The sequence below is a fragment of the Paraphaeosphaeria sporulosa genome, assembly GCF_001642045.1.
Source record: "Paraphaeosphaeria sporulosa strain AP3s5-JAC2a unplaced genomic scaffold CC84scaffold_10, whole genome shotgun sequence".
Taxonomy (NCBI): Eukaryota; Fungi; Ascomycota; class Dothideomycetes; order Pleosporales; family Didymosphaeriaceae; genus Paraphaeosphaeria; species Paraphaeosphaeria sporulosa.
In genome coordinates this window covers 367,141-391,757 of record NW_017253369.1, presented here as the reverse complement: position 1 = coordinate 391,757, position 24,617 = coordinate 367,141, and the positions used below count along the sequence as shown (strand labels likewise).

Below are 24,617 nucleotides of genomic sequence, written 5' to 3'. Positions count from 1 at the left end.
AATCCTTCGTCGCGTTTTGTTGAGCGTCACTAAGAGCACCCCGCAGTCCTGTACCACAACAAAAACAAGCCCGAAACACACAATGCCCGGCTTCTCCCAGGCGTCGGATCTCTCGGCTTGGAATGCCCTCCAAGACCACCACTCAAAGCTTGGAAAGGACATTGTCCTAAAGGAGTACTTCAAGAAGGACCCTAAGCGATTCGAGAAGTTCTCCTTCACCTTCAAGAACGATGTCGACAACTCCGAGACACTCTTCGACTTCTCGAAGAACTTCATCACGGACGAGACGCTGAAGCTGCTTGTCGAGCTCGCAAAGGAGGCTGGCCTCGAGAAGCTGCGCGATGACATGTTCTCCGGCGACAAGGTTAACTTCACCGAGAATCGCGCTGTACTGCACGTTGCGCTCCGCAATGTCTCCAACCAGCCCATCAAGGTCGATGGCGAGAGCGTTGTCGAGGGCGTCAACGAGGTGCTCGAGCACATGAAGGAGTTCACCGAGCAGGTTCGCAGCGGCGAGTGGAAGGGATACACCGGCAAGAAGATTAAGACCATCATCAACGTTGGTATCGGTGGCTCCGATCTGTGAGTGTTTCAACCACAATCGTGGTTCATCGCACTCAAGCAACTGACTATTCTCAGCGGCCCAGTCATGGTCTCTGAAGCTTTGAAGCCATATGGCGACCGAAGCCTCACCCTCCACTTTGTTTCCAACATTGATGGTACACACATCGCCGAGGCCCTCAGGGAGTCCGACCCTGAGACCACTCTCTTCCTCATCGCATCCAAGACCTTTACAACCGCCGAGACCGTTACCAACGCCAACACCGCGAAGGACTGGTTCCTCAAGAGCGCAAAACAGGAGGACATTGCCAAGCACTTCGTTGCCCTCTCCACGAACGAGGCTGAGGTAACCAAGTTCGGTATCGACAAGAAGAACATGTTCGGTTTCTCCGACTGGGTCGGTGGACGCTACAGTGTATGGAGTGCCATCGGTCTGAGCGTTGCCCTCTACATTGGCTACGAGAACTTCCACCAGTTCCTTGCTGGTGCCCACGCCATGGACAACCACTTCAGAACTACGCCACTTGAGAAGAACATTCCAGTGATCGGCGGTCTGTTGAGCGTCTGGTACTCTGACTTCTTCGGCGCGCAAACTCACCTCGTATCTCCCTTCGACCAGTACCTACACAGATTCCCGGCCTACCTCCAGCAACTCTCCATGGAGTCGAACGGCAAGGCTATTACTCGCAGCGGCGATTACGTCAAGTACACTACCGGTCCAATCCTCTTCGGCGAGCCTGCCACGAACGCTCAGCACTCCTTCTACCAGCTGCTCCACCAGGGCACCAAGCTCATCCCGACGGATTTCATCTTGGCTGCTCAAAGCCACAACCCTGTGGACAACAACAAGCATCAGAAGATGCTGGCTTCCAACTTCTTCGCTCAGGCTGAAGCTCTGATGGTTGGCAAGACCCCTGAAGAAGTTAAGACCGAGGGCGCTGCCGACAACCTCGTGCCCCACAAGACCTTCTTGGGCAACCGACCTACGACCTCTATCCTTGCCGATAAGATTACGCCAGCAACTCTCGGTGCGCTCATCGTCTACTATGAGCACCTCACTTTCACCGAGGGTGCCATTTGGAACATCAACAGTTTCGACCAGTGGGGCGTCGAACTCGGCAAGTCGCTGGCCAAGAAGATCCTGACTGAGCTCGATGACAAGAGCGAGTCTACGGCGCACGACGCTAGCACCAGCGGCCTCATCAATGCCTTCAAGAGCAAGGCATCTTTGTAGGGCAAGAAGGAGGCGCTCTGAAGCAGTAGAAACGACGATCCGGTAACGATCATGACGAAATACGAACTGGGGAAATTACTGGCGAGCATCTGGCAGGCTTTATAGATTCAAGCTCGAGCGAGCAATCTGAAATCTGAAAGTATAAATAGACGGCCTAGAACAAGTGTGATATATGGAGTATCTAGCTTCTGAACAGCCTCTCACGATAACAAAAAGACAGGAACTAAGCTATAAGCTAATAGCTTTAAGAGCAGAGAAAGTAGTAGTAGAACCTAGGGTAACTCATGCTATTATACATCTTTATGTCTTTTAGCTGTTACTGTATCTCCAGTGTTCACCTTGTCGCGAGAGACAGCGTTGCGGAGTTGAGACGGAAGTCCTGGGTCCGTGCGTTTTGAATTATCTAGGTCCGAGTTGACAGATCGCAGTCAACACCAGGCATTGCCCCGCACGCTCACTCCGGAAGTGCGTGGCGTGCTCTTCTACTGTACACAGGTCTGATTCCAGCGTTTTGTACATACCATGTCGCGCACGATCTACTCATTGTGGCTCGCCGTTCTCGCCGTCTACTCGTTCTGGATCTCCCTGGCGCACGCGGTCTCCGGGCAAGAACCCCTGAAAGGTGCCACCGAGGGCAGAGGATATAATCTCGGAGAGCCAATTCCTGTCAGCTGCCTGAACAGGACAGTGTACGTCGCGTAAACACTAGGACTCCACAGCACGAGACTGACAAACCCCCAGCGAAACAGGCGAACACATAACCGACGCCTCAGGCCAACTCCAATATGTCCCCTTCCCGACGTGCAACGAGACTGGGCGACCCCTCGAGCTCTTCTTCGGCGTCGAGCAGTCGCTCAACTGCACGCTGGATTTCATCTCCGACCCCTTCTTCCACCTCCTCGAATTCTACATTCACAACGACGCGCCGCTGAGCTGCCGCATCCCGTCGAAACCGCTGCCGCCCTCCGTGCTAGAAAAGGACTTCCGAGAAGTGGATGAAACCACGCAGGAGGGTGCGCTGGGGAGTCAGTCAAGCTTGTATACCCCGCTGGTTGTTGCGCTGAGCGGGACACTCCAGCTGAGCCACTTGCATGTCGGAAACGACTTGAATTTGCTCGTGCACGCGAAGCCCAAGAGCGAGGACCCGGGGACTATTGATGCAGCGACTGCATATAGCATCGCTAGCCATACGCGGAACGCGAGGGTCACGATTGGGGATAGCTTGAGTCTGCACTTCAGCGTAAGGTGGTATCCGTCTACCACGCTGCCGCCTGGTTGGAGCGGGTACGGCGGACACTTGTACAAGAGCACATTTTTGTACTGCTTGTTGAGCGCGGGGGCGAGTGCGGCTATTTGTGTGGCGTACTTTAGGGGCGTGGAGCTGCCGAGGAGGCTGAAGAGATATGCAGGAGACCGCATGGGCGTAGGTAGGGGCGGTGGATATGGACTCCCGGTTGCGAATGGGAGGGGAAATGGATATGGTGGATACGGGTATGGAATCGGGACGGGGAATGGGAAGAGAATTGATTAGGGTGAAGTTCTGGGAGCGCCAGGTAGTTGTGGGATGATAAGCGGCATGGGTGCATAGCATTCAACGCAGTGTACATACGCGGGATTGAGAATGTAGGTGAATTTTGTACAATCGAGGTGTTCACCTTTCTATATGCCGGACAGTAACCACAACAATACATCAGTAATTGTACAGAATGCACGCCGACCCTACTTTTACGTGACAGGAATCGACCGTAGCACAACCATCGTCTCCATGGTATCCAATTTACCACCCCTTCCTGGTCAACTCGCTCACACGCCCCGTCACCTCCTGGAACCCTTTCTTGAACAGCGTCCTCCACCGCTCACTCTTCAGCCTCTTCCGCTTCAGCCCAGGTCGCTCGTGGAACCTCTGCTTCATCATATCGTGGCGAATCTTGTTCCTCGACACTAAACTGCTCAACATGGTGATTCCTCTCACCAGGTCACGTCCAGCCTCAGGCCTCAAGTCAACCGTCCGGCCAAACGCCGGGTTCAGCCGGGGATACACCTGCTTTTCGGGCTCGAGGGGCACAGCCGGGGCTTGGTTCGGCAGGTTGAGCGGCAGGCCGTCCATGCTCATGCTGTCGAAGTCGAGCCCTGCGGTGCGCCGCTGGAATGCGGAGCCAGACCGCGCGTTGCTGAAGTTGCTGCCGAAGGCCTTGCGCGCGGCCTCCTCTTGCGAGGTGCGTGTATATGCCGCCGGGGACTGGCGGGCGAAGGCGCGCCCGGGCATGGAGCTGAAGAGGCTGTCGATGGCTTCGCTGGTGCGTTCTGCGCTCGCGGGGACGTCGGGCTGAGCCGGGCCGTCAAAGGATAGGTCTTCTTTGGCCCGGGGCTGTGCGGCTTGGGGTGTTCTCGAGGTCGATATTGTGCGATGTGCGGTCCATGATGGTGCTACCCGTGGGAGGATTTGGGCACAGGAGAGGCGCAAGAGCGAGGTTGGGCGGAGCAGGAGCTCGCCGAGGGAGCGGGAGCTCATTGTGAATGATTCTGTGGTGTATTATGAATGCTAAGAAAGGAAAGAAATCATGGTTGGCCCGCAATTGGGAAGCTGGAAGGACGGATGGTGATGGACATGTTTCGTCGCGAGTCTCCAAATTCGGTCGGCATTTCCTCGGCCGGGTCGCGCTTGGCATTGGTGCGGGTGGAGCTTGCTTCTTCCCGTTTACAGATTTCACACCCTCGTACCTTTTTACCCGCCGCGCGCCTGCCTGGACACTCACTGATACACTCTTTAGATCGACTGGACCTGGAGTTGCGAGAGTCCACTTGGGAACGCCAAATCGAGATGTATAACAATTACGGTGGTAAGGTGTCCGCATGTTGCGACTCGACAAATGTTAACCTGAGTGACAGGCTACAACCGCCCTCCGGGCTATGGAGCCCCTCCAGGCATGGCTCCGCCTCCTGGAATGGGTACGTATGAGATGCGCGAACACGCGACCCCGTGCAAATGATTGTAGCTGACAATGTATTGCAGGTCCTCCTGGCGCAGCCGCAGCACCTCCCGGTGTAGCACCACCTGGCGTCCAGTTCAATGGCCCTCCTCAACTCGGCGGACCGCGCCCGCTGCCCCCCAACTTCCAGCCGCCCGCGGGAATGCCGAACATCAACTTTAGTGCGCCTGTCATCCGCCTCGGCACATCAGGATCGCAACGCGGCGGCAACCTAGACAGCCTTGCCGGCCGGCGCGATGGCGGGACTCCGCTCGCACGACGCGGATTGGGCATGGACGACCGAGACGGCAGGCGCGAAGACGCGAGGCCTCTACATCCTCCCACGCGCGAGGAGATTGCGCGCACCATTTTCGTCGGCAACATTCCTCCTGCGCTCGGCGATGCTGGCATCGAGAGGATCTTGGAAACGGCTGGAGCTTTCACTAGGTTCACGCGCGCAAAGGATGCGAACGACAAGGTCCAGACATTTGGTTTCGCTGAATACGGGGATGCTCAGAGCTTGCGCACTGCGACGGAGCTCTTCCAAGATGTTCAGGTTCCCACGAAGCGACAGACTCCCGGTGAAAAGAAGGATCGCAACGAGGTCGAGACAACCAAGTTGCAGATCGTGATTGACGATGCTTCAATCAAGTACGCCGAAGATTGGACCAAGAACGAGGACGAAGAACAAATGCAGTTCCGACTAGACTCTGCGAAGGAAGCCCTTGATCAAGTGCTGACGCAGCTGTTCAACCCGCCGGATACTCCACAGGCAGACGCCGAGGATGCTATGATGTTGGATATCAAGAACGAGGACAATCCTGATATTGTCCAGATTGACATCGCAGCCAGCGGCGAGGATGATCTTTCGGATATCCCCGCTGAGATGCGTGAGACCGTGGCAGCTGAGATTGCTGCTTTCCGTGATCGCTCAAACCAGCGCGATTTGGAGCGACTACGCAAAGAGGAAGAAGAAAGCGGAGGACGAAGTAGCGTGGCCGGAGGCGCCAATGGAGTCCCCGTCGGACCGCGTGCTGATAGGGGTGTTCAGGGCGCACCCAGCGGGCCCAAGGGCTCGCAGTTCCCCCGAGACTACCAGGGCAACATGAAGTTCATCAACGGCGAAGCGATGATCAACGGCGGCTTCATCAAACGCGAAGATGACGATGATTCCGCCAGTGACTCCGAGCTTGAAGAGCGCCGCAAGAAGAAGAAAAATGCCGAACTTGATAGAGAATATGAGCGGGAACTTAGAAGCTGGCTCAAGCGAGAAACCCAACAGACCTCGGCCCTTGAGCGGACACATAATGCCTTAAAGAACAAGGAGGCCGAAGAACAGAAGGCTCGCGAGGCAATGGGTGCCTATCTTAAAAACTTTGATGACGATGAAGAAGAGGCACGCAAGCACGAACTCTTCTATCGTGATCATGGCGCCTACATGCGAGAACGACAGAGGTATCGTGAGCGGGAGGAGCGGGAAGATGATATTGATCGAGACATTGAAAATAGCGAGATGGCGACGAGGCAGAAGCAGAAGGCCGATGCGCGCGACCAGGCTAATGCTTTCCTCGACGCACAAGCCGAAGAGATGATGCGTACCCGGACAACTCGCGAGCAACAGGGCAGCTTTAAGATCTCCCTCGGCGCTGCTGCAAAGAAGCTTGACCAGAAGGCCGCACCTCGTCGTACGGCTGCCGATGTCGAGAACTTGCTCGAAGACGAGGAGACTGCCGACCCGGCCGACACCACGAAACGCAAGCTCATCCCGATCAATTTCGACGCAGCAGTCCGTGCCAACCTTACTCAAGAAGAGGTCGAGGAGGCACAGAAACAGCTTGCCCGCGATATTCCGGCCGACAAGGATGGCCTTTGGAAATGGCCAGTTTCTTGGGAACATCTGCCTGATAAGAACATTGACGATGATATTAAGAGGTGGGCTGGCAACAAGGTGCTTGACCTGCTTGGTGTTCAGGAAGACATGATTGTCGATACCATTGTGGAGCATCTGCGGAGCCACAATGGTGCTCAAGCTTTGGTGGAGAACCTCGAACCGGTTAGTAACTCTGCTGCTCTATTTGCACATGCTCACTGACATTACTCAGGTTCTCGAGGACGAAGCCGAAAGCCTGGTCAAGAAGCTCTGGCGTATGGTCATTTACTACAGCGAGACGGAGAAGCGGGGTATCAAATAAGCGCTGAGTGCTCCATCTTTGCGTGTTTGAGAGGAGCGGGACATGTTTTCACGACTGCCTAGGTCATCGTTCCATGCAAGTACAGCACCAGGACAGTAGTCCGCGGCTTCTTCGTGAGCCATTTTGCTTCAAGCTGCATAATGTTCAGACCGCCAAGAGCAGTGAGTATGGCGAAAGGGCGTTCTTTTCAAGGAGATATTGATCGGGTGCAGCTTCTCTGGATCTTCTGCTCCGCCAGAGTGTATAGTAGCGTGCTAGCCAATTTGTGGGCTTGGATGGTTATGGGTACCGCGGCACTAGGTGTGTTTTACTTTCTACAAGATATACTAACTGTCAGTGTCCCTGTGCGCACTTCCCTTGGACCCAAAGAGCGTGCTTGATGTGGTATGTATCATGTGCTCGTAGTGCTCGTCCTGACCACGGGTGCGTGATCAATCAACAGCCGGCCGCGCGCAACAGCACCTCGCTCCCATGCGTCCCACGCTCTGACTCAAAGTCGAGATCTAGATCGAAGGTAGGCACCATAGAACCAAGCTTTGCGGCTCCCCGGCTTTCACAACCCCCACCACATGCTCACGTGCGGAGGCGCCCCCGTGGGCCTAGCTCCACGAATAGTGTCCGAAGCTGGAAGTTCAGCCGCACATCGGCCCTGCGCTTGCCGAGCAGCCCACCTCTCCCCCAACGGAATCTGTTTCTCCACCTATAGGCGCCCGCGTGCGGGGGTGCGGCGTCTGGACGCGCACCGCGTTGAGGGGTGCCCCTCGGCCCTTGGGCGACGGCTCGAGCTATATAGGCGTGGTGTAGGCAATTGAATTTCTCCGTGAGACATTTTACTTCTTGCGAAGGCCTCTGCTGTCCGCTGAGTGACTGCTTGATTCATACTTTCTCTTCTTTGCAGCAGAGCAGAAAATATTCCTAGACGGTCATCATGGTTACCATCACAGGCGTTGAGACGCGCGATGTGCGGTTTCCGGTGAGTTTCCACCCTTCCCTCCCTTCTTCCAATTCAAGTCCAATCGCCTCCCGATATGCGGGAGACATGAGGCTGATCAATGCGTGCAGACTTCCCTCGACAAGACGGGCTCGGATGCGATGAATGCGGCCGGCGACTACTCCGCAGCATACGCTATTCTGAAGACGGATGCGGAGTTCCAGGGGCATGGCATGGTGAGTAACTACCTTCCTTTCTGCGGTGTTTCGGTGAAAAAAGACCTGGCTGTCAATGGCATTGGGAGAACTGGTGGGGTCGGCGGCGCGCGGAGCGTATGGGAGCGTTGGGTAGTGGACGTTTTGGGAGGGTGATGCCATACTACTATCATTCCGCTCTCTTGCTTTCTTTCAGCCAAGGATTTTCTGGTTGGCAATGCTTGATAGGGTTTTTGGTCACATTGTCGCTGACGCAGAAATCAGACCTTCACAATCGGCCGCGGCAACGAGATTGTCTGCGCCGCCATCGAGCACCTCGCCGACCGCATAAAAGGCCGCACACTCGAGTCCCTCGTCGAGAACTGGGGCAAGACGTGGCGCCATCTGGTCCGTATTCCCTTCCCACTTGTCCTGCCGATTCCCATGCCCTTCCTCCGAATCCCTCCCCTTTCCGCCTCTCACAATCCACAACATGCTAAAGCAAAATTAGGTCAACGACTCCCAGCTCCGCTGGATCGGCCCTGAAAAAGGTGTCATCCACCTCGCTCTCGGCGCCGTCGTAAACGCCATCTGGGACCTGTGGGCCAAGACGCTGAACAAGCCCGTCTGGCGCATCGTCGCCGACATGACGCCCTCGGAAATTGTCAAGCTCATCGACTTCCGCTACATCACCGATGCCCTCACCCCGGAAGAGGCCCTCGAGATCCTCACCAAAGCCGAAGACGGCAAAGCCTCCCGCCTCCAGGAAGCCCTCGAAAGCAAGGCCGTCCCTGCGTACACGACCTCGGCGGGCTGGCTTGGCTACGGCCAGGACAAGATGAAGGCGCTGCTGAAGGAGACGCTGGATAAGGGGTACCGTCATTTCAAGCTCAAGGTCGGGAGTGATGTCGCGGAAGACCGGACGAGGCTGAGCATTGCGAGGGAGGTGATTGGGTTCGACAAGGGTAATGTGTTGATGGTGGATGCAAATCAGGTGTGGAGCGTGCCTGAGGCCATCGAGTACATGAAGCAGTTGGCCGAGTTCAAGCCGTGGTTCATTGAGGAGCCGACGAGCCCGGATGATGGTATGTTGGATTTAATTTTCTCCTTGGGGAGCAGCAGCCCAGTTGAGGGCGCGGTGAAAAGACCGACGAACAAGCAAGAAGCGAGCTAACGGGAGCACAGTGCTCGGACACAAGGCCGTCAGGGAAGCCTTGAAGCCGTACGGCATCGGTGTGGCAACGGGCGAGATGTGCCAGAACCGCGTCATGTTCAAGCAGTTCCTCGCCGCAGGCGCCATCGACGTATGTCAGATCGATGCGTGCCGCCTTGGCGGTGTGAACGAGGTCATTGCCGTCTTGTTGATGGCCGCGAAAGTAAGCATTCCAAACACATCCCTCGCTGAGAAAACATCTAAGTATGCCCAGTTCAATGTCCCCATCGTACCCCACAGCGGTGGTGTTGGTCTTCCCGAGTACACTCAGCATCTGTCAACCATTGACTACATCTGCGTCTCGGGTAAGAAGTCCGTCCTCGAGTATGTGGACCACCTGCACGAGCACTTCCACCACCCTTCAGAGATCAAGGAGGGCCACTATGTCACGCCTATGAGCCCCGGTTACAGTGTTGAGATGAAGCCCGAGAGCATGGACAGGTTTTCGTACCCCGGAAAGGAGGGTGTGAGCTGGTGGAAGAGCGAAGAGGCGAGACCAATTTTGGAAGGCGAGAGGATATAGAGCAATATCACGTTCAAAGCAACGGAGCTGGAGACACAACAAATGAAATCCATTCGACAAAGAGGTTTATTCGTGCAAGCTAATCTCTAGAGTAGACCTCGCGCCGACTAACTTTCAGAGCCCATAATCCATTGTACACGCCCAGGGCGATGCGGTTGTGGTTGAGAAGGCGCAGAGGATGGCACAGAGGAAAGGCTGGGACTGGGTGCTTTAGATGGAACATTGGAAGGTGCATGCGAATGAGGGCCATGAGTTGATGCCGCCAAGTCCGACATGCTGTTAAAAACGCGCGCATGCTGAGCTTGTGCAGTAGCAGGGAGCCAGCCACTGCTTGTGATTCCCTCTCGGTCCATCAAGCGCTGCATGAGGTCCTCTTGTATGACCAACAAGTGCTCGAGTGCAGCCAGCCTTGTGTCTTCTTTGGCAGAACAACAATGGATGTAGGAACGACCGGTGGGGTTGTGTTCGACGATGGCAGCGGCGATCTTGCGAGAGGAGGAGTTGCCGTAGGTAATGACATCCAGGCAGCGAGCGGGGCCGTATATTGCTTTAGCATTTGCTTCACATCGTCAGTATACTTCAGGATAATGAGGCTGCTGGCGACAAACCTAGTACTCTTGCTCTCGTGCTTTCCAGCGAGTCCTCTGAGGCAGTTTCCTGCATCCGATGTATCAGCTCGCTCGCCGTCCGTTCGAGCTTCAGACTCTCCTAAGAGCTCTTGCCGTGCTTCATGTCCTTGAATGTCTCGATCATCTTGTGTTGCGTTAGAGTCTTCACCACCGGTTACGAGAAGATTGAAAGTTGGCTCAGGCGGCTGCTGCTGCTGCTGCTGTGGCCGTTGCCTTGATCTTTCCTTGTCAGGCTCCCAATTTTTCCAGCCCAAAAGTTTCCAACCGAACCGTTTGAGCTCCACCTTCCAGGTCTTCTTCAAAGTTCTTAGCTTGAAGCGCTGGCGTAGTAGCTTGCCCTCCTTGCGTCTGCGTTGCGTCCTGAGGTACTTGTCTCTGCGCTGCCACTCGATATACGGCTTCACAAAGTCGTATTCTTCCTTTAAGTGCTCCCACCAAGGTTGCCGATGTTTTTGGTCCCACGGATGTCTGGGGAAGAGTACAACGGGATCAACGCCACACGCTGGGCACCCAGACTTGAACGGTCCACGAGGGTAATGCTGCACGGAATGAACGGTACCGACGGTGATGTGCGAATGTTGGTGATAGTGCCCGTGAGGATATGGATGATGCGGTAACACGTGAAGAGACGAGAGCCTGAGGGGACGCGTGTGAAGAGCAGGGTTGAGAGGTGGAGAAAAGGGTGGTGAGAATACGGAAATGTTAGATCGTGAGGGAATGGTGGAGAGATGGGAGCCGTAGTGTCGTGTTGAAGCCGACCTTTGTGAACGACGGGAAGTCACGCTTCCGAGGGTTCTTGTTGACCCATGCGGCGAGAGAAAGTCCTTCGAATGCCGAAGAGGACTGGGTTCCATTGGTCTGTGCATGGGGGGCGGCAGCCCTGTGAAGAGCAGTGTGGACGCGATGGTGATAGCGATACCCGAGCTGAGAATGTGGAACAGAATCTGGGACGGGCGCAAACGATCGCGGAGTGAGAGTGTGGCGTCATGCCCACGATATCTCGGAATAATAGACGTTCTTGCCTGCTTACAGGACAATCTCGTGGCTGATTATGTCTACAGCAGCTGCACACCTCGATCTCGCCCGCTCCTTCTGCTTACAGCCTTCACTCACCTCACCTCGTCAAACCCACCTTTCACTCACCGAAACGCAGAAAACGACACAATGGCACCCCATACCCTCCCCTGTCTGCAGAAGCTACATCAACAATATTTATTCCTATATAGACTTTCGATTTCGTAATTGTTCCATCAAAATTAATTGTCACGAGCCTGGGTCGGATTGGGGGGCTGTACCCTCGCCCGGCATACAGGTGCGGACGTCAGTTTGATTATGAACCTGGTCTTTTAGGTGCAAATGATTGTAAAAACCACGCATTGGGGGAAATCTGTGAGAGCGACGCCCCACGTTCGTTAGCACGAAAAAAAGTCTCGTCAGAGACTGAGCTCCAAGCTAGTTTTTTCCATTTTGTTTTTCCACTTGGACCGTGGAACAAAGGGTAGCTCACTAGGTGAAAACATGTAGCCCTGAGTTTTAGTAACGATGTACGTGAAGGCATATGCTGTCTGTTTCCATCGTGTCATACAGGTAATGAGCAAGGGAAAGGCTGATAGTGTGTCGTTACTCTATCACTTGTGGTACACGGGTCCTTGGCTGTATGGAAATGCTCACCGCATAGCTTGAGGCTGACCTGGGAGAAGCTTCAGAGACGAACAGATCTGGATACCTTGACAGAAAAGAGGATTAATGTATTCAAAGTGAATGCTTGACCCACGTCAAACGCCGTCTTCGACATTACTTCAGCGCTTCTCAATGACTACAACACTTTTACGATATGAGACAGCCGCCACAAAACCACATTTTGCATCAATTACAGTTTTTGCCACCACTACTTGGATAAATTATCCAACTATTACACATTAAACGCAAGCATTAACATGTACTTCCCCATCCAAATAACCCCGAATTTTGCATCAGAGCTCTACATTCGATCGAATACCACCACACCGACACAGCCGGCCGGTCAGCGCTATCTTGCACCCATTATGGTCGGCACACTTGGAGCCTTGATTTCGTGGGGTTTTGCTATTCTACGAGAAGAATTTGCTGTATATACCAGCGAGCCTCGGCCGCACGATGGAAGGTTCTGGATAATATAAGGGGTTCTCTATTCAGTATGTGGTGTATAGTATGAGCAGGAATTTCTGGGAACGTCATCGAGAAAGTGGTACAACTTGCAAAGGAAAGTTGGGTATCGATACGGTTGGATGTTGTATCTCCCTAGACAAGAAATGCTCCGGAGCAATCGGCGGGAAATGTGCTGTCGCTTATGTTGTATCGGTATGCCTCCCGCACTTCAACTACGAAACGAAACAGTCAGTAAATTCTCCTCTGCAGGTACTCTGCAGCATTCCACCCGAAATCTGACTGAAGAGACACGACTCTTCTCTCGCCAACAGGCAATAGTTTGTCGTATGCACTAGTGTTGTTTCGATGATGTCGTGCGTGGTCCTGCGGTGGGGCGTTCCGCGCTTTTGCACATCCCGCACCCCACAGTGTCGATCAACCCACCTCCCGAGCTTGAAGTCTTCAACGTCCGGAATAGGTGGGTGTTCTCAAAACAGTTTAATGAAACACCCAAACCCCCGAAGGTCTCTCTGGTCTCTTTGAATCGTGTGTTCTCATACCATGTGTTCCGCCGGGGAAGGGTACGAGAAGATCCTTCTCATTGTCTAACAACAACCCACCAAGTCAGACGCGGCTGGTAGTTAATTCAGGAACACGCCGTGGACCCGAATCGTGCCGGCCGGAGTCGTCCTCAAACGTAGCGCGCTGCGCCGAAAACTGGAGATGGCGTTGGGGCGCATGCAGCCAGCACAGGCCGTGCGACGATGGGCGGTGGTTGCTGTGGAAACGAGTACGCCCAAACACGCGCCCACGCTGCCGGACCCTCCGCCGCAACGTTCGCTCTGGAACTACGGTTAGCATTGCAAGCATACAATTCGCATTTTTCTCGAGATTATCCACTATCCCATCGCTCCGTTGACCACACCATAAAGCTGCGGGGTCCACTGGCGCAAGAAACGCGCAAAACAACACGGCATAAGCCATGGATACACCAGGCGGACATGCGCCGTACGGGCGCCCGCCTGCGTACGACGACGATGAGCCGTCGCCGAGCCATCTGCAAGGAGGCTCAACGATGCGCTTGTTGACCCACGCCGACGATACACAAAGCTATGTGTCGTGAGTATCACTCTTCTCCTACATTCCTCTTCTTTACTTCCCAAACTCATTCCGTACTGCGCTCGCAGAAGACCCCAAGACCGAGAATCAGCTTCGCTGCTATCGACCATGGGCAGCACCGCTGGCACGCTGGGCGACAAGCTCACGCGCTCCCAAGTTGGCGTGCACGCCGATGCTGAGGCGGGTCTCGTCGACTTCTTGCGCGAGGCCAACGCGGCGCTGAGCTCGACTTCGCATGCGACCTCGAACCCGGTGCCGCAGACGCTGAAGCGCAAGTCGATCAAGACGCGGCTCGTGGACCACCTGTCACCTACGAAGAAGGAACCAGGCTTACCGTTGTATGACACCCGCAGGCCACCATCGCCCGTGGCTCGATCCTATCAGCCCTCGATGTCCTCCTTACCACTCTCTAGGGCGCCTTCAGTGCTCGACACTGCGCCGAACATGCCTCCTCCCGGCGAGGACTCCCCCTCCTACGTACCTTACCGACGCCCATACTCCCCCGACCGTGTCCCCGGTCGCCCGTACTCACCCACACGCACATCGGCAGACTACGCTCGCCCGCCAGCGTCGTCCAACATGTACGAACCGCCAGATCTCAATGGCAGTCCACGACCGGGCACGCCGTCCTCAAGATACGGCGGCGAGCGACCAGGCAGCCCTAAGCGGCCGCTGCCTCCAGCACCACTCTTCGCCGGTGGCAGGCCCATCTCGCGCGACTCTAATGCAACCCTGGACATGAGCTCGATACCCATCGACCATGATGATCCATTCACCGAGTACGGCGACGACCGCCCGGAGCTGAACTCAAGAGACTCGTACATGACCGAGGAGACCATCACAGACGACTACACAGACATGGACGAGAAGATGGACCACTACGGCCCGGCGCCTGAGACCGCACAGCCGAGACGCGGAGCCCGAGACGCTGTCATGACGACGAAAGAAGTCCGTCTTATCAACGGTGAGCTCATTCTAGAGTGTAAGATCCCGACCATCTTGTACAGTTTTCTGCCGCGGCGCGACGACATTGAGTTCACGCACATGCGGTACACGGCTGTGACTTGCGACCCCGACGACTTTGTGGATAGAGGGTACAAGCTGCGACAGAACATTGGTGCCCCCCGTGAGACGGAGCTCTTCATTTGTGTCACCATGTACAACGAGAACGAAATCGACTTCACCCGGACGATGCATGGAGTCATGCGCAACATCAGCCATTTCTGCTCTCGAACAAAGTCACGTACTTGGGGCAAGGATGGGTGGCAAAAGATTGTTGTCTGCATCATCTCAGATGGTCGTCAGAAGGTGCACCCGCGGACACTGGACGCTCTCGCTGCCATGGGCTGCTTCCAGAAGGGCATCGCCAAAAACCACGTCAATCAGCGCGAGGTCACTGCGCACGTCTACGAGTACACAACCCAGGTCTCTCTAGACTCCGATCTTAAGTTTAAGGGAGCTGAGAAAGGCATTGTTCCTGTACAAATGATCTTTTGCATGAAGGAGCGCAACCAGAAGAAACTCAACTCGCATCGATGGTTCTTCAATGCTTTCGGACGAGCCCTCAACCCTAATGTCTGCATTCTGCTTGACGTTGGAACGAAGCCTGGACCAAAGGCATTGTACCATCTCTGGAAGACATTCGACAACGACTCCTCGGTTGCCGGTGCTGCCGGCGAAATTAAAGCAGGTAAAGGGAAAGGTTGGCTCGGTCTGCTCAATCCTTTGGTCGCTTCGCAAAATTTCGAGTACAAGATGTCCAATATTCTAGACAAACCGCTCGAATCCGTCTTTGGATACATCACTGTCTTGCCAGGTGCGTTATCGGCGTATCGGTACATCGCCCTGCAAAATGACCATACCGGCCACGGTCCATTAAGTCAGTACTTCAAGGGTGAAACATTGCATGGTCAAGATGCAGATGTCTTTACTGCGAACATGTACCTCGCCGAAGATCGTATCCTATGTTGGGAGTTGGTGGCAAAGCGGAGCGAGCAGTGGGTCTTGAAATATGTCAAGGCAGCCACTGGCGAGACCGATGTGCCTGGTAAGTTGCCCCATGATCTGATTTAAAACTGAGTCTATAATAACATTTGTAGATACTGTGCCCGAGTTCATCTCACAGCGTCGTCGTTGGCTCAACGGTGCCTTCTTCGCTGCTGTCTACTCATTACTCCACTTCAAGCAAGTCTGGGCGACAGACCATACTATTTGGCGCAAGATCCTGCTTCACATCGAATTCGTGTACCAATTCGTTCAGCTCATGTTCACCTTCTTCTCTCTGGCCAACTTCTACCTCACTTTCTTCTTCATCGCTGGATCGCTCAGCGATAAGAATTACGATCCTTTTGGTCATAACATCGCAAAGTACATCTTCGTCTTTCTACGGTACACGTGTGTGCTCCTGATCTGCATGCAATTCATCCTTTCCATGGGCAATCGTCCGCAAGGAGCCAGGAAGATGTTCTTGTGGAGTATGGTCGCATACTGTGTCATCATGGCGTACACCACATTCGCCTCCATCCTCATCGTCGTCAAGCAGCTGCGAGATCCGAAACAACCAAAGACACTCGGCAACAACGTCTTCACCAATCTGATCATCTCAACCGCAACAACCGTCGGCCTGTACTTCTTCATGTCTTTTATGTACCTGGATCCCTGGCACATGTTCACCTCTTCAGCGCAGTACTTCGCCCTTCTCCCCAGCTACATCTGCACACTCCAAGTCTACGCCTTCTGCAACACCCACGACATCACCTGGGGCACAAAAGGTGACAACGTGGCCAAAACGGACCTGGGCGACGCCAAAGCCAAGAAGGGCAACGTCGTCGAGCTCGAGATGCCTTCCGAACAACTCGATATTGACTCTGGCTACGACGAGGCTCTCCGCAACCTGCGCGACCGCATCGAAGTCCCCGAGAAAGGGCTCGACGAGGCCCAAGCCCAGGAAGACTACTACCGTGCCGTGCGCACATACATGGTCGTTGTGTGGCTCATATCGAACGCGATCCTCGCGATGGCCGTGTCCGAGGCGTACGGCGGGCAGCACATCAGCTCCAACTTCTACCTCAAGTTCATCTTGTGGGCGGTCGCGGGGCTCGCCTTCTTCCGCGCGGTCGGGTCGACGAGCTTCCTCATCATCAACAGCATCCATTCCATCATGGAGACGAAGCTCAAGTGGGAAGACAAGATGGAGAGCAAGTCCGCTTTGAGCAGCGGGAAGAAGCGGTTTGGCAAGGGCTGGGGGAATGGCGGCGGGAGTTGGTGGAGTGGCAGCCAGATTAGCAGCAAGGTTAGTAGTTGGGCGCCGAGCTCGTGGGGTGGGAGCAGCCTGGGGAAGTGAGTGCAAGCATGGCAAGAGAGAAGTCTTTGGACGGGTTTGTATAGCGCTTTTTTGTTACGATTCATGAGGCGTTGGGATAGGGTTGGTGTGATACCTCGACGTTGGGGCTTGTATATGCGTGCGCGTCGCACGTGGATTCTGTGTATTGCGCGCATGGGGAGAAGACAGCGGTGGCGGACTATAGCTGAGTGGAGAGACGCTGCTGCGCCGAGGGGAACCGCCGGAGGGAACCAAAAAGCACGAAGTTATGTAGAATGGTAATGTTTTGGTAATGGGAAACTGATCTGGCTCTTGTATCATCTCCTCTCCTGCAATTCGTGCATGTTGATCGCTGCTGCTCATTGCCATGGCATATTTCTTGCCAGCGGACATGTCGTCATGCTCAGAGTCTCTCCTTCTACCAGCAGAGAAGCCTACAGCACAGACACAACCCTTGAAACATTCCTCCGATCGCGAAGACTAGAACGATGATGAATACAGATGCGGGCGGCCCAGCGAGAGCAAGGAAGATGCCGCATGTTGGTGCTGGTATCAGTACTGGTATGGCGGGCGTTGTAGTGTGGATGGTAATGTACACAGTTAGGCTTTGGTTTGATGTTGGAGGCGGATATTGTGCCGTAAGATATACGGGTGTGAAGAAGGGAGAATAGAGAGGGCAAATGTGCTATATATGCATTCTCGAAGATCGATCTCGCATTGCGGCGGGCGAGGGCTTCTTGTGAAGGCGGGACGTCGCACCTACCCCACGGGGGTCTGCTGTGCATGTGCATGGTGCCGGTGAGTACTCTGCCATCATCGTGGAAGTTGTATAGACAGCATGTCTCGCTTAAGATGACATTGGGATGGTCAACGACTGGTGGGTCTGATCTAAATTGACGGTGCCCGTGGTCTGGTGCGTACGGAAAAGCCGCACGTAGCTCCCGTAGTGACAGCTGCCAGGTCCCCTCGCGCCGGGATCCTTAGACTGGATGAGGGGGGAAGCGTGTGGGACATTGAGGGACGGGCCTTAGTGGTGCGGTATCGGCGTGTTTAATGATCAGGTAGTAGGCTCAGGGTACCAAAATACCAAGAGGAGGGCGAAATGGGAGCTCTTGGTCTCGTCGAAGTCGTCCTAGAGAAGCATGAGATGATTGGAGAGAGATGGAAGTATCTTGGTGATAGTCGAGATGTGCTCGAACGCGATTGTAGCTGGAAAGCGAATTATAAGCTTCACAAATCTAGTTTGCTGTGTGTAGTCCATGTAGAAGTGATCGTACTAGTTGACTGTTTGGTTGACAGGCGGCGGTGGATCGCCGTTGACTTCCGCGCCCATGGTACGACAACTGTCAAACGCCAGTCACAGACAACGGTCTCCACACACTGAGAGGCCGTGCGTATGCTAGGCATGAGTAGCATTGTCCGTGATCATGTACATCGAACGTACCTCGAACAGTGCGCTGAGATACCCTATGATAGCATTTCCGATGTCAAAGTCTGGTCCAGCATCCAATGCACATGCTACTCACATCGCGTCTTCAACAGGTAGTCCTGGGTATTTCGTTCCGAAAGTCGCAGCTTGTGAGAGAATAGCGCGCACGATGCAGGCTACATAAGACGTCCCAGCCGTGTTTCCACTTTCTTCGCCAGAAACGATCATCTCCATCTACTTCGATTCCTTTTTGTATTCGTGAAATGGGCATTACCATCATCGGCGTCCTCGCCTTCGCAGGCATAGCAGTCAGTTCACCCCTTGTATCCGGGCCAGGATGTAAGTAGCACAGTCTCAGTGCCCTCTAACGGGTCGACGCTGATGTGTCAACCTCTCGCACTCAACAGAAGCATCACTGACATACAGTCCAGTCCTCCCTGTACAAAAGAGTGATAGCTCCTCTATCAATATCCTTCCATTCGTTGCATCATCGCCCACGCCCGTTGCCCTTGTCGACCACCGACCCCGCATCAAAGTGACTATCAACCCTACTTCCCAGACCCCAAATCTCCCCACCTGGTGGCCCGTGGATTCGAAGGTCCATGTCGTTGTCCCTACTTCGACTTCGACGACATCTACTACCTCTACGAGCGTTGAGGTTAGTGCGCTGGTTGGGGTCGTGGCTCCGTCCCCGACCACCACGTCGTCCACCACTGTTGCTGTGGTGGTGGCTTTGTCGACGAGCTCGAACTCTTCGGCTGTTGTTGTTGTGCAGCCATCTGCGGCACTTACGCTCAGTGCCACATTTGGCTCGCCGACGGCAGCCACGTCCGGAGCAACCGCGACGCCAGCCGCAGCTACTTCTTCTGCATCGTCCAGCTCATCCTCGGGGGATCCGCTCGTAGTCGTTCCACCACCTCTGTCTCCACTGCCGATCGTCTCTTCTTCCTCGGCTTTGGCCACGCCCGTAGTGGTTATGACACCAACTACTGTGTCCACTTCCACTACACTGCCTTCGACTGCGTTTTCCACCTCCGACGACTTCCTCTTCACCCCGGATCGACTAACCACAACTGTCACGCCAACGTCCACGTCGACTACTACCTCGGTGACGACTATAACCTCGACGTCGACAACGACGACGATGCCAACAACAAGTGTTTCAACCACAGAAACCTCGAGTGATCCCGCCGCTACTCTGGCGCTCACTTTCAACGCGCTCGCCGAGAAGGTCAAGTTCCACGATGAACAGATCGAGAATCTAGCATGGGTCGCCGCGATTGACAATGAGCGTGTGTCTGACCGTTTGGATGAGGCTATCGGGGCTCTAGAGAAGCTTGCAAACCAGACCACAGACGGTTTTTACAAGTACAAAGATAGTATCGAGGAGCTGGCTAACCAGGTCGAGTGGAAATTCGACGTGGTTTACCGAGCTATTAACGTTACAAATCTTCTCGAAGGCCAGGATTTGGAAACAACGCGTAAAGGTATCAAGAATTCGAGGCAGAGGGTCTGGGACCTCGAACTCCTTACCGAACGTGTAGAATATCTGGAGACCGAGAACGACAAGTGGAACCATGAGGGAGGGCACGACCCGGTGGATGCGCGCTTGGAGGCTCTCGAGGAGCAAAACGCTTACTTGAAGCAGAAGCTCGAGGACCTCCTGGGCGCTGAGAAGGATGCTCCCGAGCGGGCTGAGGACCACACCGAGGAGGAAGTCTATGAGTAGAAGCGAGCAGAAGAGCAGACCTCCTCGCCGAGCTGGTTCGAAGGTGTGTGGAACGGTGAGGCCTCCAAAAAACATTGAGTTCGCTCTACCATGGTTGCCCGCATGTAGTTTGGCCAGATAGAGGCGGTTCAGCCGGCAGAAGCAACGGATCTGTTTTTTTTTGTTGACGTTGCCATTCACACTTTCTCGCGGCACTTGCAATGATTTATCCCGAATGGTCTTTTTGTTGACCCGTTTCTGTTGACGAAGCCGTTACTTGCTGAACCGATCGTCTGTACGCCGTTTCTTGCGGTCCCAAGTTTATAGTGATACTCCGCACCCAGCGTGTTTGAAGTGAGGAGATATAATGGAGCGTGTACTGCTCACTGCAACGGGATTCGATTATAGACTATGTAGCTAGTGAGGTCGACACTCTCTCGACGACGACCCATATCGCAGCTGATCTGAGTATTGCGCCACGGAGTGAGGATTCGAGAGCTGCGCTCAGAATTCCTCCACGATGGGTCGCTTGCTGGCGGTATGGGCAAACGGTGGATTTTTATGAAATTTCCGAAAGCTCCAGCATAAGTGCTCGAGACATCTGAGTTGCTAGCTCTTTTTACCAGCGATCATCGGATTTCCGTGCTTTCCAGTTCCTATTGCAGCTCACAATGTCATCAAGACCTGGTGTAGGCAGCTCTTGCCGTCCACGGCGTTCGAGAAGCGCATCAGGTGTGGCGGTGAAAGTCGTGCACGTTCCAGGGCGTCTGGAGCAGGCGCCTGCCTGCACCTGATCCCAATGACGCAGCTATCTAGCGGGCTGCACGGGCCTCTTGCCCCAGCCGCCCCAGCATCACGACTGCGCTATCGCTGCGGCAACTCAGACGTCTGCTCCAGTCCTCGACAGCTGCACGTCCCGGTCCTGCAGCTCTACACACCCTACACATTTTCTCCTCTTGCGCATCGTCGAGCGCACTACCGTAGCCATGAAGGTCTCCGCTGTTCTCATCGCTGCCTCCAGCGCTGTATCAGTCTCGGCAGCCGCGACCTGGATGACAGGCGGCAACCAGGCCGTGATCAACGAGGCATTCAAGGTTCCGGGCGACAACCCTCTGTACTTCTGCGAAGACCCCAAGGACTACATCCTGGATATCGAGAATGTCGACCTGGACCCCAACCCACCTCTACCGTACGTCTCACGATCTTAAGCTACGACATACATGCTCCACTTTTGGGCAGCTTCGGGGACCTGAGCTAACATATTGATTGCAGGGGCCAGACTCTCAGCATCACCGCCAAGGGTGACTTTAGCAAGGAGATCGAGGAGGGTTCCAAGATGCACCTCACAGTCCGCTACAACAACCTGATTACCCTGATCAATCAGGACGCCGACACTTGCGAGACGGTCAAAAAGGCCGACTTGGAATGCCCGCTGAAGAAGGGCGAGATGAAGCTCACCAAGGATGTCGACCTTCCCCAGCAGATCCCTCCGGTAGGCTTCCCATGCACATGACAGCAGAAGCCAGTGCTAACAACCGTGACAGGGCAAGTACAACGTCAAGGCCGATGTCAAGACCAAGGACGGCGATGCTATCACCTGCCTCACCGCCGAAATCAGCTTCCACCGGTAAAGACTCCACGGCGGCGGCCCTGCCCTCGATGCGAACGAGGCGTCTCTGAACGCTTTCCAGATCTGTGCAAGTAGGAAAACGACACTTTCAAATGTCTGGATTGGGTGTAAATATCGTGCAGAACCGGTTGCGGAACGAGCTTTGAATTCGATGCTACTGGGTTTGACAATGTGGACGAAGTTGCGAAGGGAACATGTTCCGGTCGGTCTAGGCCGAGCTTGCATTCGAGCCGAGCGAGATATCCATTGTCTGTCGTTTTTCTGGTGGATTTGGGGAAGGTAATCGCTGTGTATCAGTCATGCTGTCATGAGATTATGGAACTTGATTTCGTTCATGCAGAATTGGATATCTCAAATCGTGATATAACTCGCGTACAGATGCAGGGCCGTGTTTGACCACCCACTAGACCTCGGCCTCCACTTGATCTGCGTCTCCTCTCCAAATAGCCTTCGCACACGCTTGATATGCGTCTACTCTCCAAACAGCCTTCGCACCCGCTTGAGCACGCTGTCCTTATCAGGGTCGTACGGGTGGTCTTTGGACGGTATCTCGAGCAGTGATGGAAAGGCGGCCGTGTACATCTCAACTCGATGCCTTATTCGCTCCGCAATCTGCTCTGGTTAGCGGCCAATCTCTCGTCCCAGCTTCCTCCAGCAGTATCATACATGTTGGTTGATCAGCAGAATGGCGATATCTTTGCGCTCCTGCGTAAAGCGATCGAATGCAGCCTCGATGTCGGCGTTCTGCGTCTTCGCATCCACCACAAGAAAGTTCTTTTGTGAGTCCGGCGGCTGGGTGACGTGCTGCGCATCTCTTTAGTGCTGAATCCTGCACAAAGCAGTAAAGAAGCTTACGCCGACGCCTGCGAGCAGCATGCCTGTGACGGTATCCTGGGAGCTGTTAGCAAAACATTCGCACAGCGTTTTCGAATGGCATACCTCATCGCCAATTACGGCGAGGAACTGGCGGTCCTTGTATGCGGCCGTAGAAGCCGACATGGTGGTGTGGGTGGGGATTCACTGCTGTACGGGCAGCTTGGAGAGGCCTGGGCGCGGGCGGCAGCTACCGTCGTCATGGGCGGGTAGCAGCTTCCTGCGGAACATTGTTGTTCCGCGCTTGCTTGTTTATGGCCATTGCTCTTTCTTTCACGGCTTCTCCAGACATCGCGGCGCGCCATGCCGTGAGTCCAGCTTTTCTCTTGTATTTAATACCTTAATCTGTCCGCCTAAATACTTGCCCACCTGGACTATTGTCCGTAGCTCGCCGACTCTGCACCCAGCAAGATGCCACCCCGCGAACGCCTCGTCCGCAAGGCGCCGCTCATGGAGCGTGTGCGGGCGTACCTCGACTTCCACGACTGGCTACTGTGGATTTCGGAAGAGCTTAATACGAACGACTGGGAGGACTTCGCCAAAGACTACGCCTTTATCATCGGCTTCGTCTTCAACTTGGTCTACATCGTTGCGCAGGCGAATACCGCTAGCGGTCCCCGCAACGACGACATACTGCTGGACTCAGTCAGCGGACCCGGATGGTTTACATGGTTCTCGAGGCTCGCAGTGACGGCTCTGTCAATCGTAGCTTTCTTGAACGGCTTCCTCACGTTTAACAAGAAGCGACACTACCGCCTGTTTGAGCAGCCCATCGAAACGGCTCCGTCCACGCCATCTGCACACCGAGTGCGAGTCGATTCTTCGCCGGCCGCTGTAACCCCGTTGCGCTACTTCCAGAATCTTCTGGGCTCTGCTTCTGCCGACTCGCGCGCTCACCCCGATGCTGGCAGAGATGTGTGGGAAATCTCAGTCTGGGACCCCAATCCGCTTTGTCTCGACATGTTCTGTCTTTTCAGTCCCCTACACGTCGTCCTGTACTGGCTCAACCTGCCAGTGCCGCCTATGGATCAGCAGCCCAGCATTCGGGTGGTCACCACCATCGCCGTCGGCGCTTTCCTTTCTTTTTCACAGTGGTACTTGAAATCCTCCTTTGCGAATCAGATCCGCGACAACGGCGTAATTCAGCGCGAGGTACTCCATGAGTACGACAACAAGTTTGTCCACCCGTCGACACAGAAACTATACCGTGACGTCGGCATCCAAGCCATCTCCAAGAACCGATCTCGCGACTCCAGCGTCGGCGTCCGCGGCAGCAGTGACGACCTCGCCTCACAAATCACCACATATACCCCGACGACCATCATTAACCGCACTTTCCGAACAAACCCGAACCCCGTGTACGCCTCGCAGTACGACCCGGACAACCTACGCTCGACGACCCTCACACCATCCGCCAGACCCTACTCCAACGCGAACTACTCCACCACATCTACCGCAACCGGCGCCGACTTCTCCTCGCCCATCCGACCCTCTCACACGCCGAACCCCTTCCGCCAGTCGCAAGCACAGCCGCAATTCCGCCCATCCAACAACAGCGGCGACGGAGGTAGCCTCGGCGTCTTCTCACACGCGAACTCGCCGCTGCGAAAATCAGCCTCTACAAACTTCGTGCGCGACCGCGATGATAGAGGCCGCGATAGTCTTGTAGGTCACGGCGTGGAGCGGAGAACAGGGACCCCTGCGCGCAGGGAAGGCAGCCCGCTGAAGCGCGTAAGCATGCCCGGTGCGGGGTTGAAGGCGAGTGGGGGTGAGAGTGTGGGTAGTGCGGCGGACAGGTTTGCGAGGTGGAACGGGGGCGCGGGGAGTATGAGGAGGGAGAGTGGGCGGTTTTAGCGTGCCAAGAGGAGGGAGAAGAAGAAGAAGAAGAAGAAGAAGAAGAAGAAGAAGAAGAAGAAGAAGAAGAAGAAGAAGAAGAAGAAGAAGAAGAAGAAGAAGAAGAAGA

General features: G+C 54.8%; 12 protein-coding genes across 12 annotated transcripts; 8 read left to right on the top strand and 4 right to left on the bottom strand.

The window, feature by feature from the left end:
- Positions 1-82: 82 nt before the first annotated feature.
- CC84DRAFT_1220952 (Phosphoglucose isomerase) lies at positions 83-1,795 on the top strand (the record flags this gene model as incomplete). The annotated part of the gene is made up of 2 exons (XM_018183213.1): positions 83-582; positions 640-1,795. The coding sequence occupies 2 exons, from the start codon at positions 83-85 to the stop codon at positions 1,793-1,795; spliced, it is 1,656 nt and encodes a 551-aa protein (XP_018031813.1).
- A 522-nt stretch (positions 1,796-2,317) lies between these two features.
- Positions 2,318-3,326, top strand: CC84DRAFT_1220951 (uncharacterized protein; the record flags this gene model as incomplete). The annotated part of the gene is made up of 2 exons (XM_018183212.1): positions 2,318-2,484; positions 2,537-3,326. 2 exons carry the CDS (start codon positions 2,318-2,320, stop codon positions 3,324-3,326), a joined length of 957 nt encoding a protein of 318 aa, XP_018031812.1.
- Positions 3,327-3,397: 71 nt separating this feature from the next.
- Positions 3,398-4,522, bottom strand: CC84DRAFT_1167649 (uncharacterized protein). The gene has a single exon (XM_018179227.1). It carries the CDS (start codon positions 4,305-4,307, stop codon positions 3,573-3,575), a length of 735 nt encoding a protein of 244 aa, XP_018031811.1. The 5' UTR covers positions 4,308-4,522; the 3' UTR covers positions 3,398-3,572.
- Positions 4,523-4,927: 405 nt separating this feature from the next.
- On the top strand, positions 4,928-6,956 carry CC84DRAFT_1099668 (uncharacterized protein; the record flags this gene model as incomplete). The annotated part of the gene is made up of 2 exons (XM_018174836.1): positions 4,928-6,817; positions 6,867-6,956. The coding sequence occupies 2 exons, from the start codon at positions 4,928-4,930 to the stop codon at positions 6,954-6,956; spliced, it is 1,980 nt and encodes a 659-aa protein (XP_018031810.1).
- A 782-nt stretch (positions 6,957-7,738) lies between these two features.
- CC84DRAFT_1167645 (enolase C-terminal domain-like protein) lies at positions 7,739-10,024 on the top strand. The gene is made up of 6 exons (XM_018179226.1): positions 7,739-7,929; positions 8,019-8,123; positions 8,367-8,489; positions 8,593-9,166; positions 9,267-9,457; positions 9,509-10,024. Exons 1-6 carry the CDS (start codon positions 7,885-7,887, stop codon positions 9,815-9,817), a joined length of 1,347 nt encoding a protein of 448 aa, XP_018031809.1. The 5' UTR covers positions 7,739-7,884; the 3' UTR covers positions 9,818-10,024.
- A 254-nt stretch (positions 10,025-10,278) lies between these two features.
- Positions 10,279-11,655, bottom strand: CC84DRAFT_1167644 (uncharacterized protein). The gene is made up of 2 exons (XM_018179225.1): positions 10,426-11,655; positions 10,279-10,376 (listed from the first exon to the last, which is right to left on the bottom strand). Exons 1-2 carry the CDS (start codon positions 11,310-11,312, stop codon positions 10,367-10,369), a joined length of 897 nt encoding a protein of 298 aa, XP_018031808.1. The 5' UTR covers positions 11,313-11,655; the 3' UTR covers positions 10,279-10,366.
- Positions 11,656-13,156: 1,501 nt separating this feature from the next.
- Positions 13,157-13,768, bottom strand: CC84DRAFT_196966 (uncharacterized protein). The gene is made up of 2 exons (XM_018185553.1): positions 13,750-13,768; positions 13,157-13,692 (listed from the first exon to the last, which is right to left on the bottom strand). Exon 2 carries the CDS (start codon positions 13,555-13,557, stop codon positions 13,198-13,200), a length of 360 nt encoding a protein of 119 aa, XP_018031807.1. The 5' UTR covers positions 13,558-13,692; positions 13,750-13,768; the 3' UTR covers positions 13,157-13,197.
- Positions 13,769-13,800: 32 nt separating this feature from the next.
- On the top strand, positions 13,801-17,035 carry CC84DRAFT_1220947 (chitin synthase 2; the record flags this gene model as incomplete). Its single annotated transcript, XM_018183211.1, has 2 exons — positions 13,801-15,739; positions 15,792-17,035. 2 exons carry the CDS (start codon positions 13,801-13,803, stop codon positions 17,033-17,035), a joined length of 3,183 nt encoding a protein of 1,060 aa, XP_018031806.1.
- A 1,671-nt stretch (positions 17,036-18,706) lies between these two features.
- CC84DRAFT_1179516 (uncharacterized protein) lies at positions 18,707-20,172 on the top strand (the record flags this gene model as incomplete). The annotated part of the gene is made up of 2 exons (XM_018180422.1): positions 18,707-18,782; positions 18,875-20,172. 2 exons carry the CDS (start codon positions 18,707-18,709, stop codon positions 20,170-20,172), a joined length of 1,374 nt encoding a protein of 457 aa, XP_018031805.1.
- An 829-nt stretch (positions 20,173-21,001) lies between these two features.
- CC84DRAFT_1167641 (uncharacterized protein) lies at positions 21,002-22,142 on the top strand. The gene is made up of 3 exons (XM_018179224.1): positions 21,002-21,340; positions 21,424-21,643; positions 21,696-22,142. Exons 1-3 carry the CDS (start codon positions 21,138-21,140, stop codon positions 21,780-21,782), a joined length of 510 nt encoding a protein of 169 aa, XP_018031804.1. The 5' UTR covers positions 21,002-21,137; the 3' UTR covers positions 21,783-22,142.
- A 22-nt stretch (positions 22,143-22,164) lies between these two features.
- On the bottom strand, positions 22,165-22,872 carry CC84DRAFT_1167640 (vacuolar ATP synthase). The gene is made up of 4 exons (XM_018179223.1): positions 22,721-22,872; positions 22,637-22,672; positions 22,448-22,585; positions 22,165-22,393 (listed from the first exon to the last, which is right to left on the bottom strand). The coding sequence occupies exons 1-4, from the start codon at positions 22,778-22,780 to the stop codon at positions 22,253-22,255; spliced, it is 375 nt and encodes a 124-aa protein (XP_018031803.1). The 5' UTR covers positions 22,781-22,872; the 3' UTR covers positions 22,165-22,252.
- A 77-nt stretch (positions 22,873-22,949) lies between these two features.
- On the top strand, positions 22,950-24,569 carry CC84DRAFT_1167639 (uncharacterized protein). The gene has a single exon (XM_018179222.1). The coding sequence runs from the start codon at positions 23,066-23,068 to the stop codon at positions 24,506-24,508; it is 1,443 nt and encodes a 480-aa protein (XP_018031802.1). The 5' UTR covers positions 22,950-23,065; the 3' UTR covers positions 24,509-24,569.
- The last annotated feature ends 48 nt before the right edge of the window (positions 24,570-24,617 follow it).

Coding starts and splice junctions, on each gene's coding strand:
- CC84DRAFT_1167649 (XM_018179227.1), bottom strand. CDS start 4,307: ATGAGCTCCCGCTCCCTCGGCGAGCTCCTGCTCCGCCCAACCTCGCTC.
- CC84DRAFT_1167645 (XM_018179226.1), top strand. CDS start 7,885: ATGGTTACCATCACAGGCGTTGAGACGCGCGATGTGCGGTTTCCG. Junction 8,124..8,366: donor AGTTCCAGGGGCATGGCATG/GTGAGTAACTAC, acceptor CGCAGAAATCAG/ACCTTCACAATCGGCCGCGG. Junction 8,490..8,592: donor GCAAGACGTGGCGCCATCTG/GTCCGTATTCCC, acceptor AAGCAAAATTAG/GTCAACGACTCCCAGCTCCG.
- CC84DRAFT_1167644 (XM_018179225.1), bottom strand. CDS start 11,312: ATGCACAGACCAATGGAACCCAGTCCTCTTCGGCATTCGAAGGACTTT.
- CC84DRAFT_196966 (XM_018185553.1), bottom strand. CDS start 13,557: ATGGCTTATGCCGTGTTGTTTTGCGCGTTTCTTGCGCCAGTGGACCCC.
- CC84DRAFT_1167641 (XM_018179224.1), top strand. CDS start 21,138: ATGAAGGTCTCCGCTGTTCTCATCGCTGCCTCCAGCGCTGTATCAGTC. Junction 21,341..21,423: donor GACCCCAACCCACCTCTACC/GTACGTCTCACG, acceptor TATTGATTGCAG/GGGCCAGACTCTCAGCATCA. Junction 21,644..21,695: donor TTCCCCAGCAGATCCCTCCG/GTAGGCTTCCCA, acceptor CAACCGTGACAG/GGCAAGTACAACGTCAAGGC.
- CC84DRAFT_1167640 (XM_018179223.1), bottom strand. CDS start 22,780: ATGTCGGCTTCTACGGCCGCATACAAGGACCGCCAGTTCCTCGCCGTA. Junction 22,586..22,636: donor TGCTGCTCGCAGGCGTCGGC/GTAAGCTTCTTT, acceptor AGAGATGCGCAG/CACGTCACCCAGCCGCCGGA. Junction 22,394..22,447: donor TTCTGCTGATCAACCAACAT/GTATGATACTGC, acceptor TAACCAGAGCAG/ATTGCGGAGCGAATAAGGCA.
- CC84DRAFT_1167639 (XM_018179222.1), top strand. CDS start 23,066: ATGCCACCCCGCGAACGCCTCGTCCGCAAGGCGCCGCTCATGGAGCGT.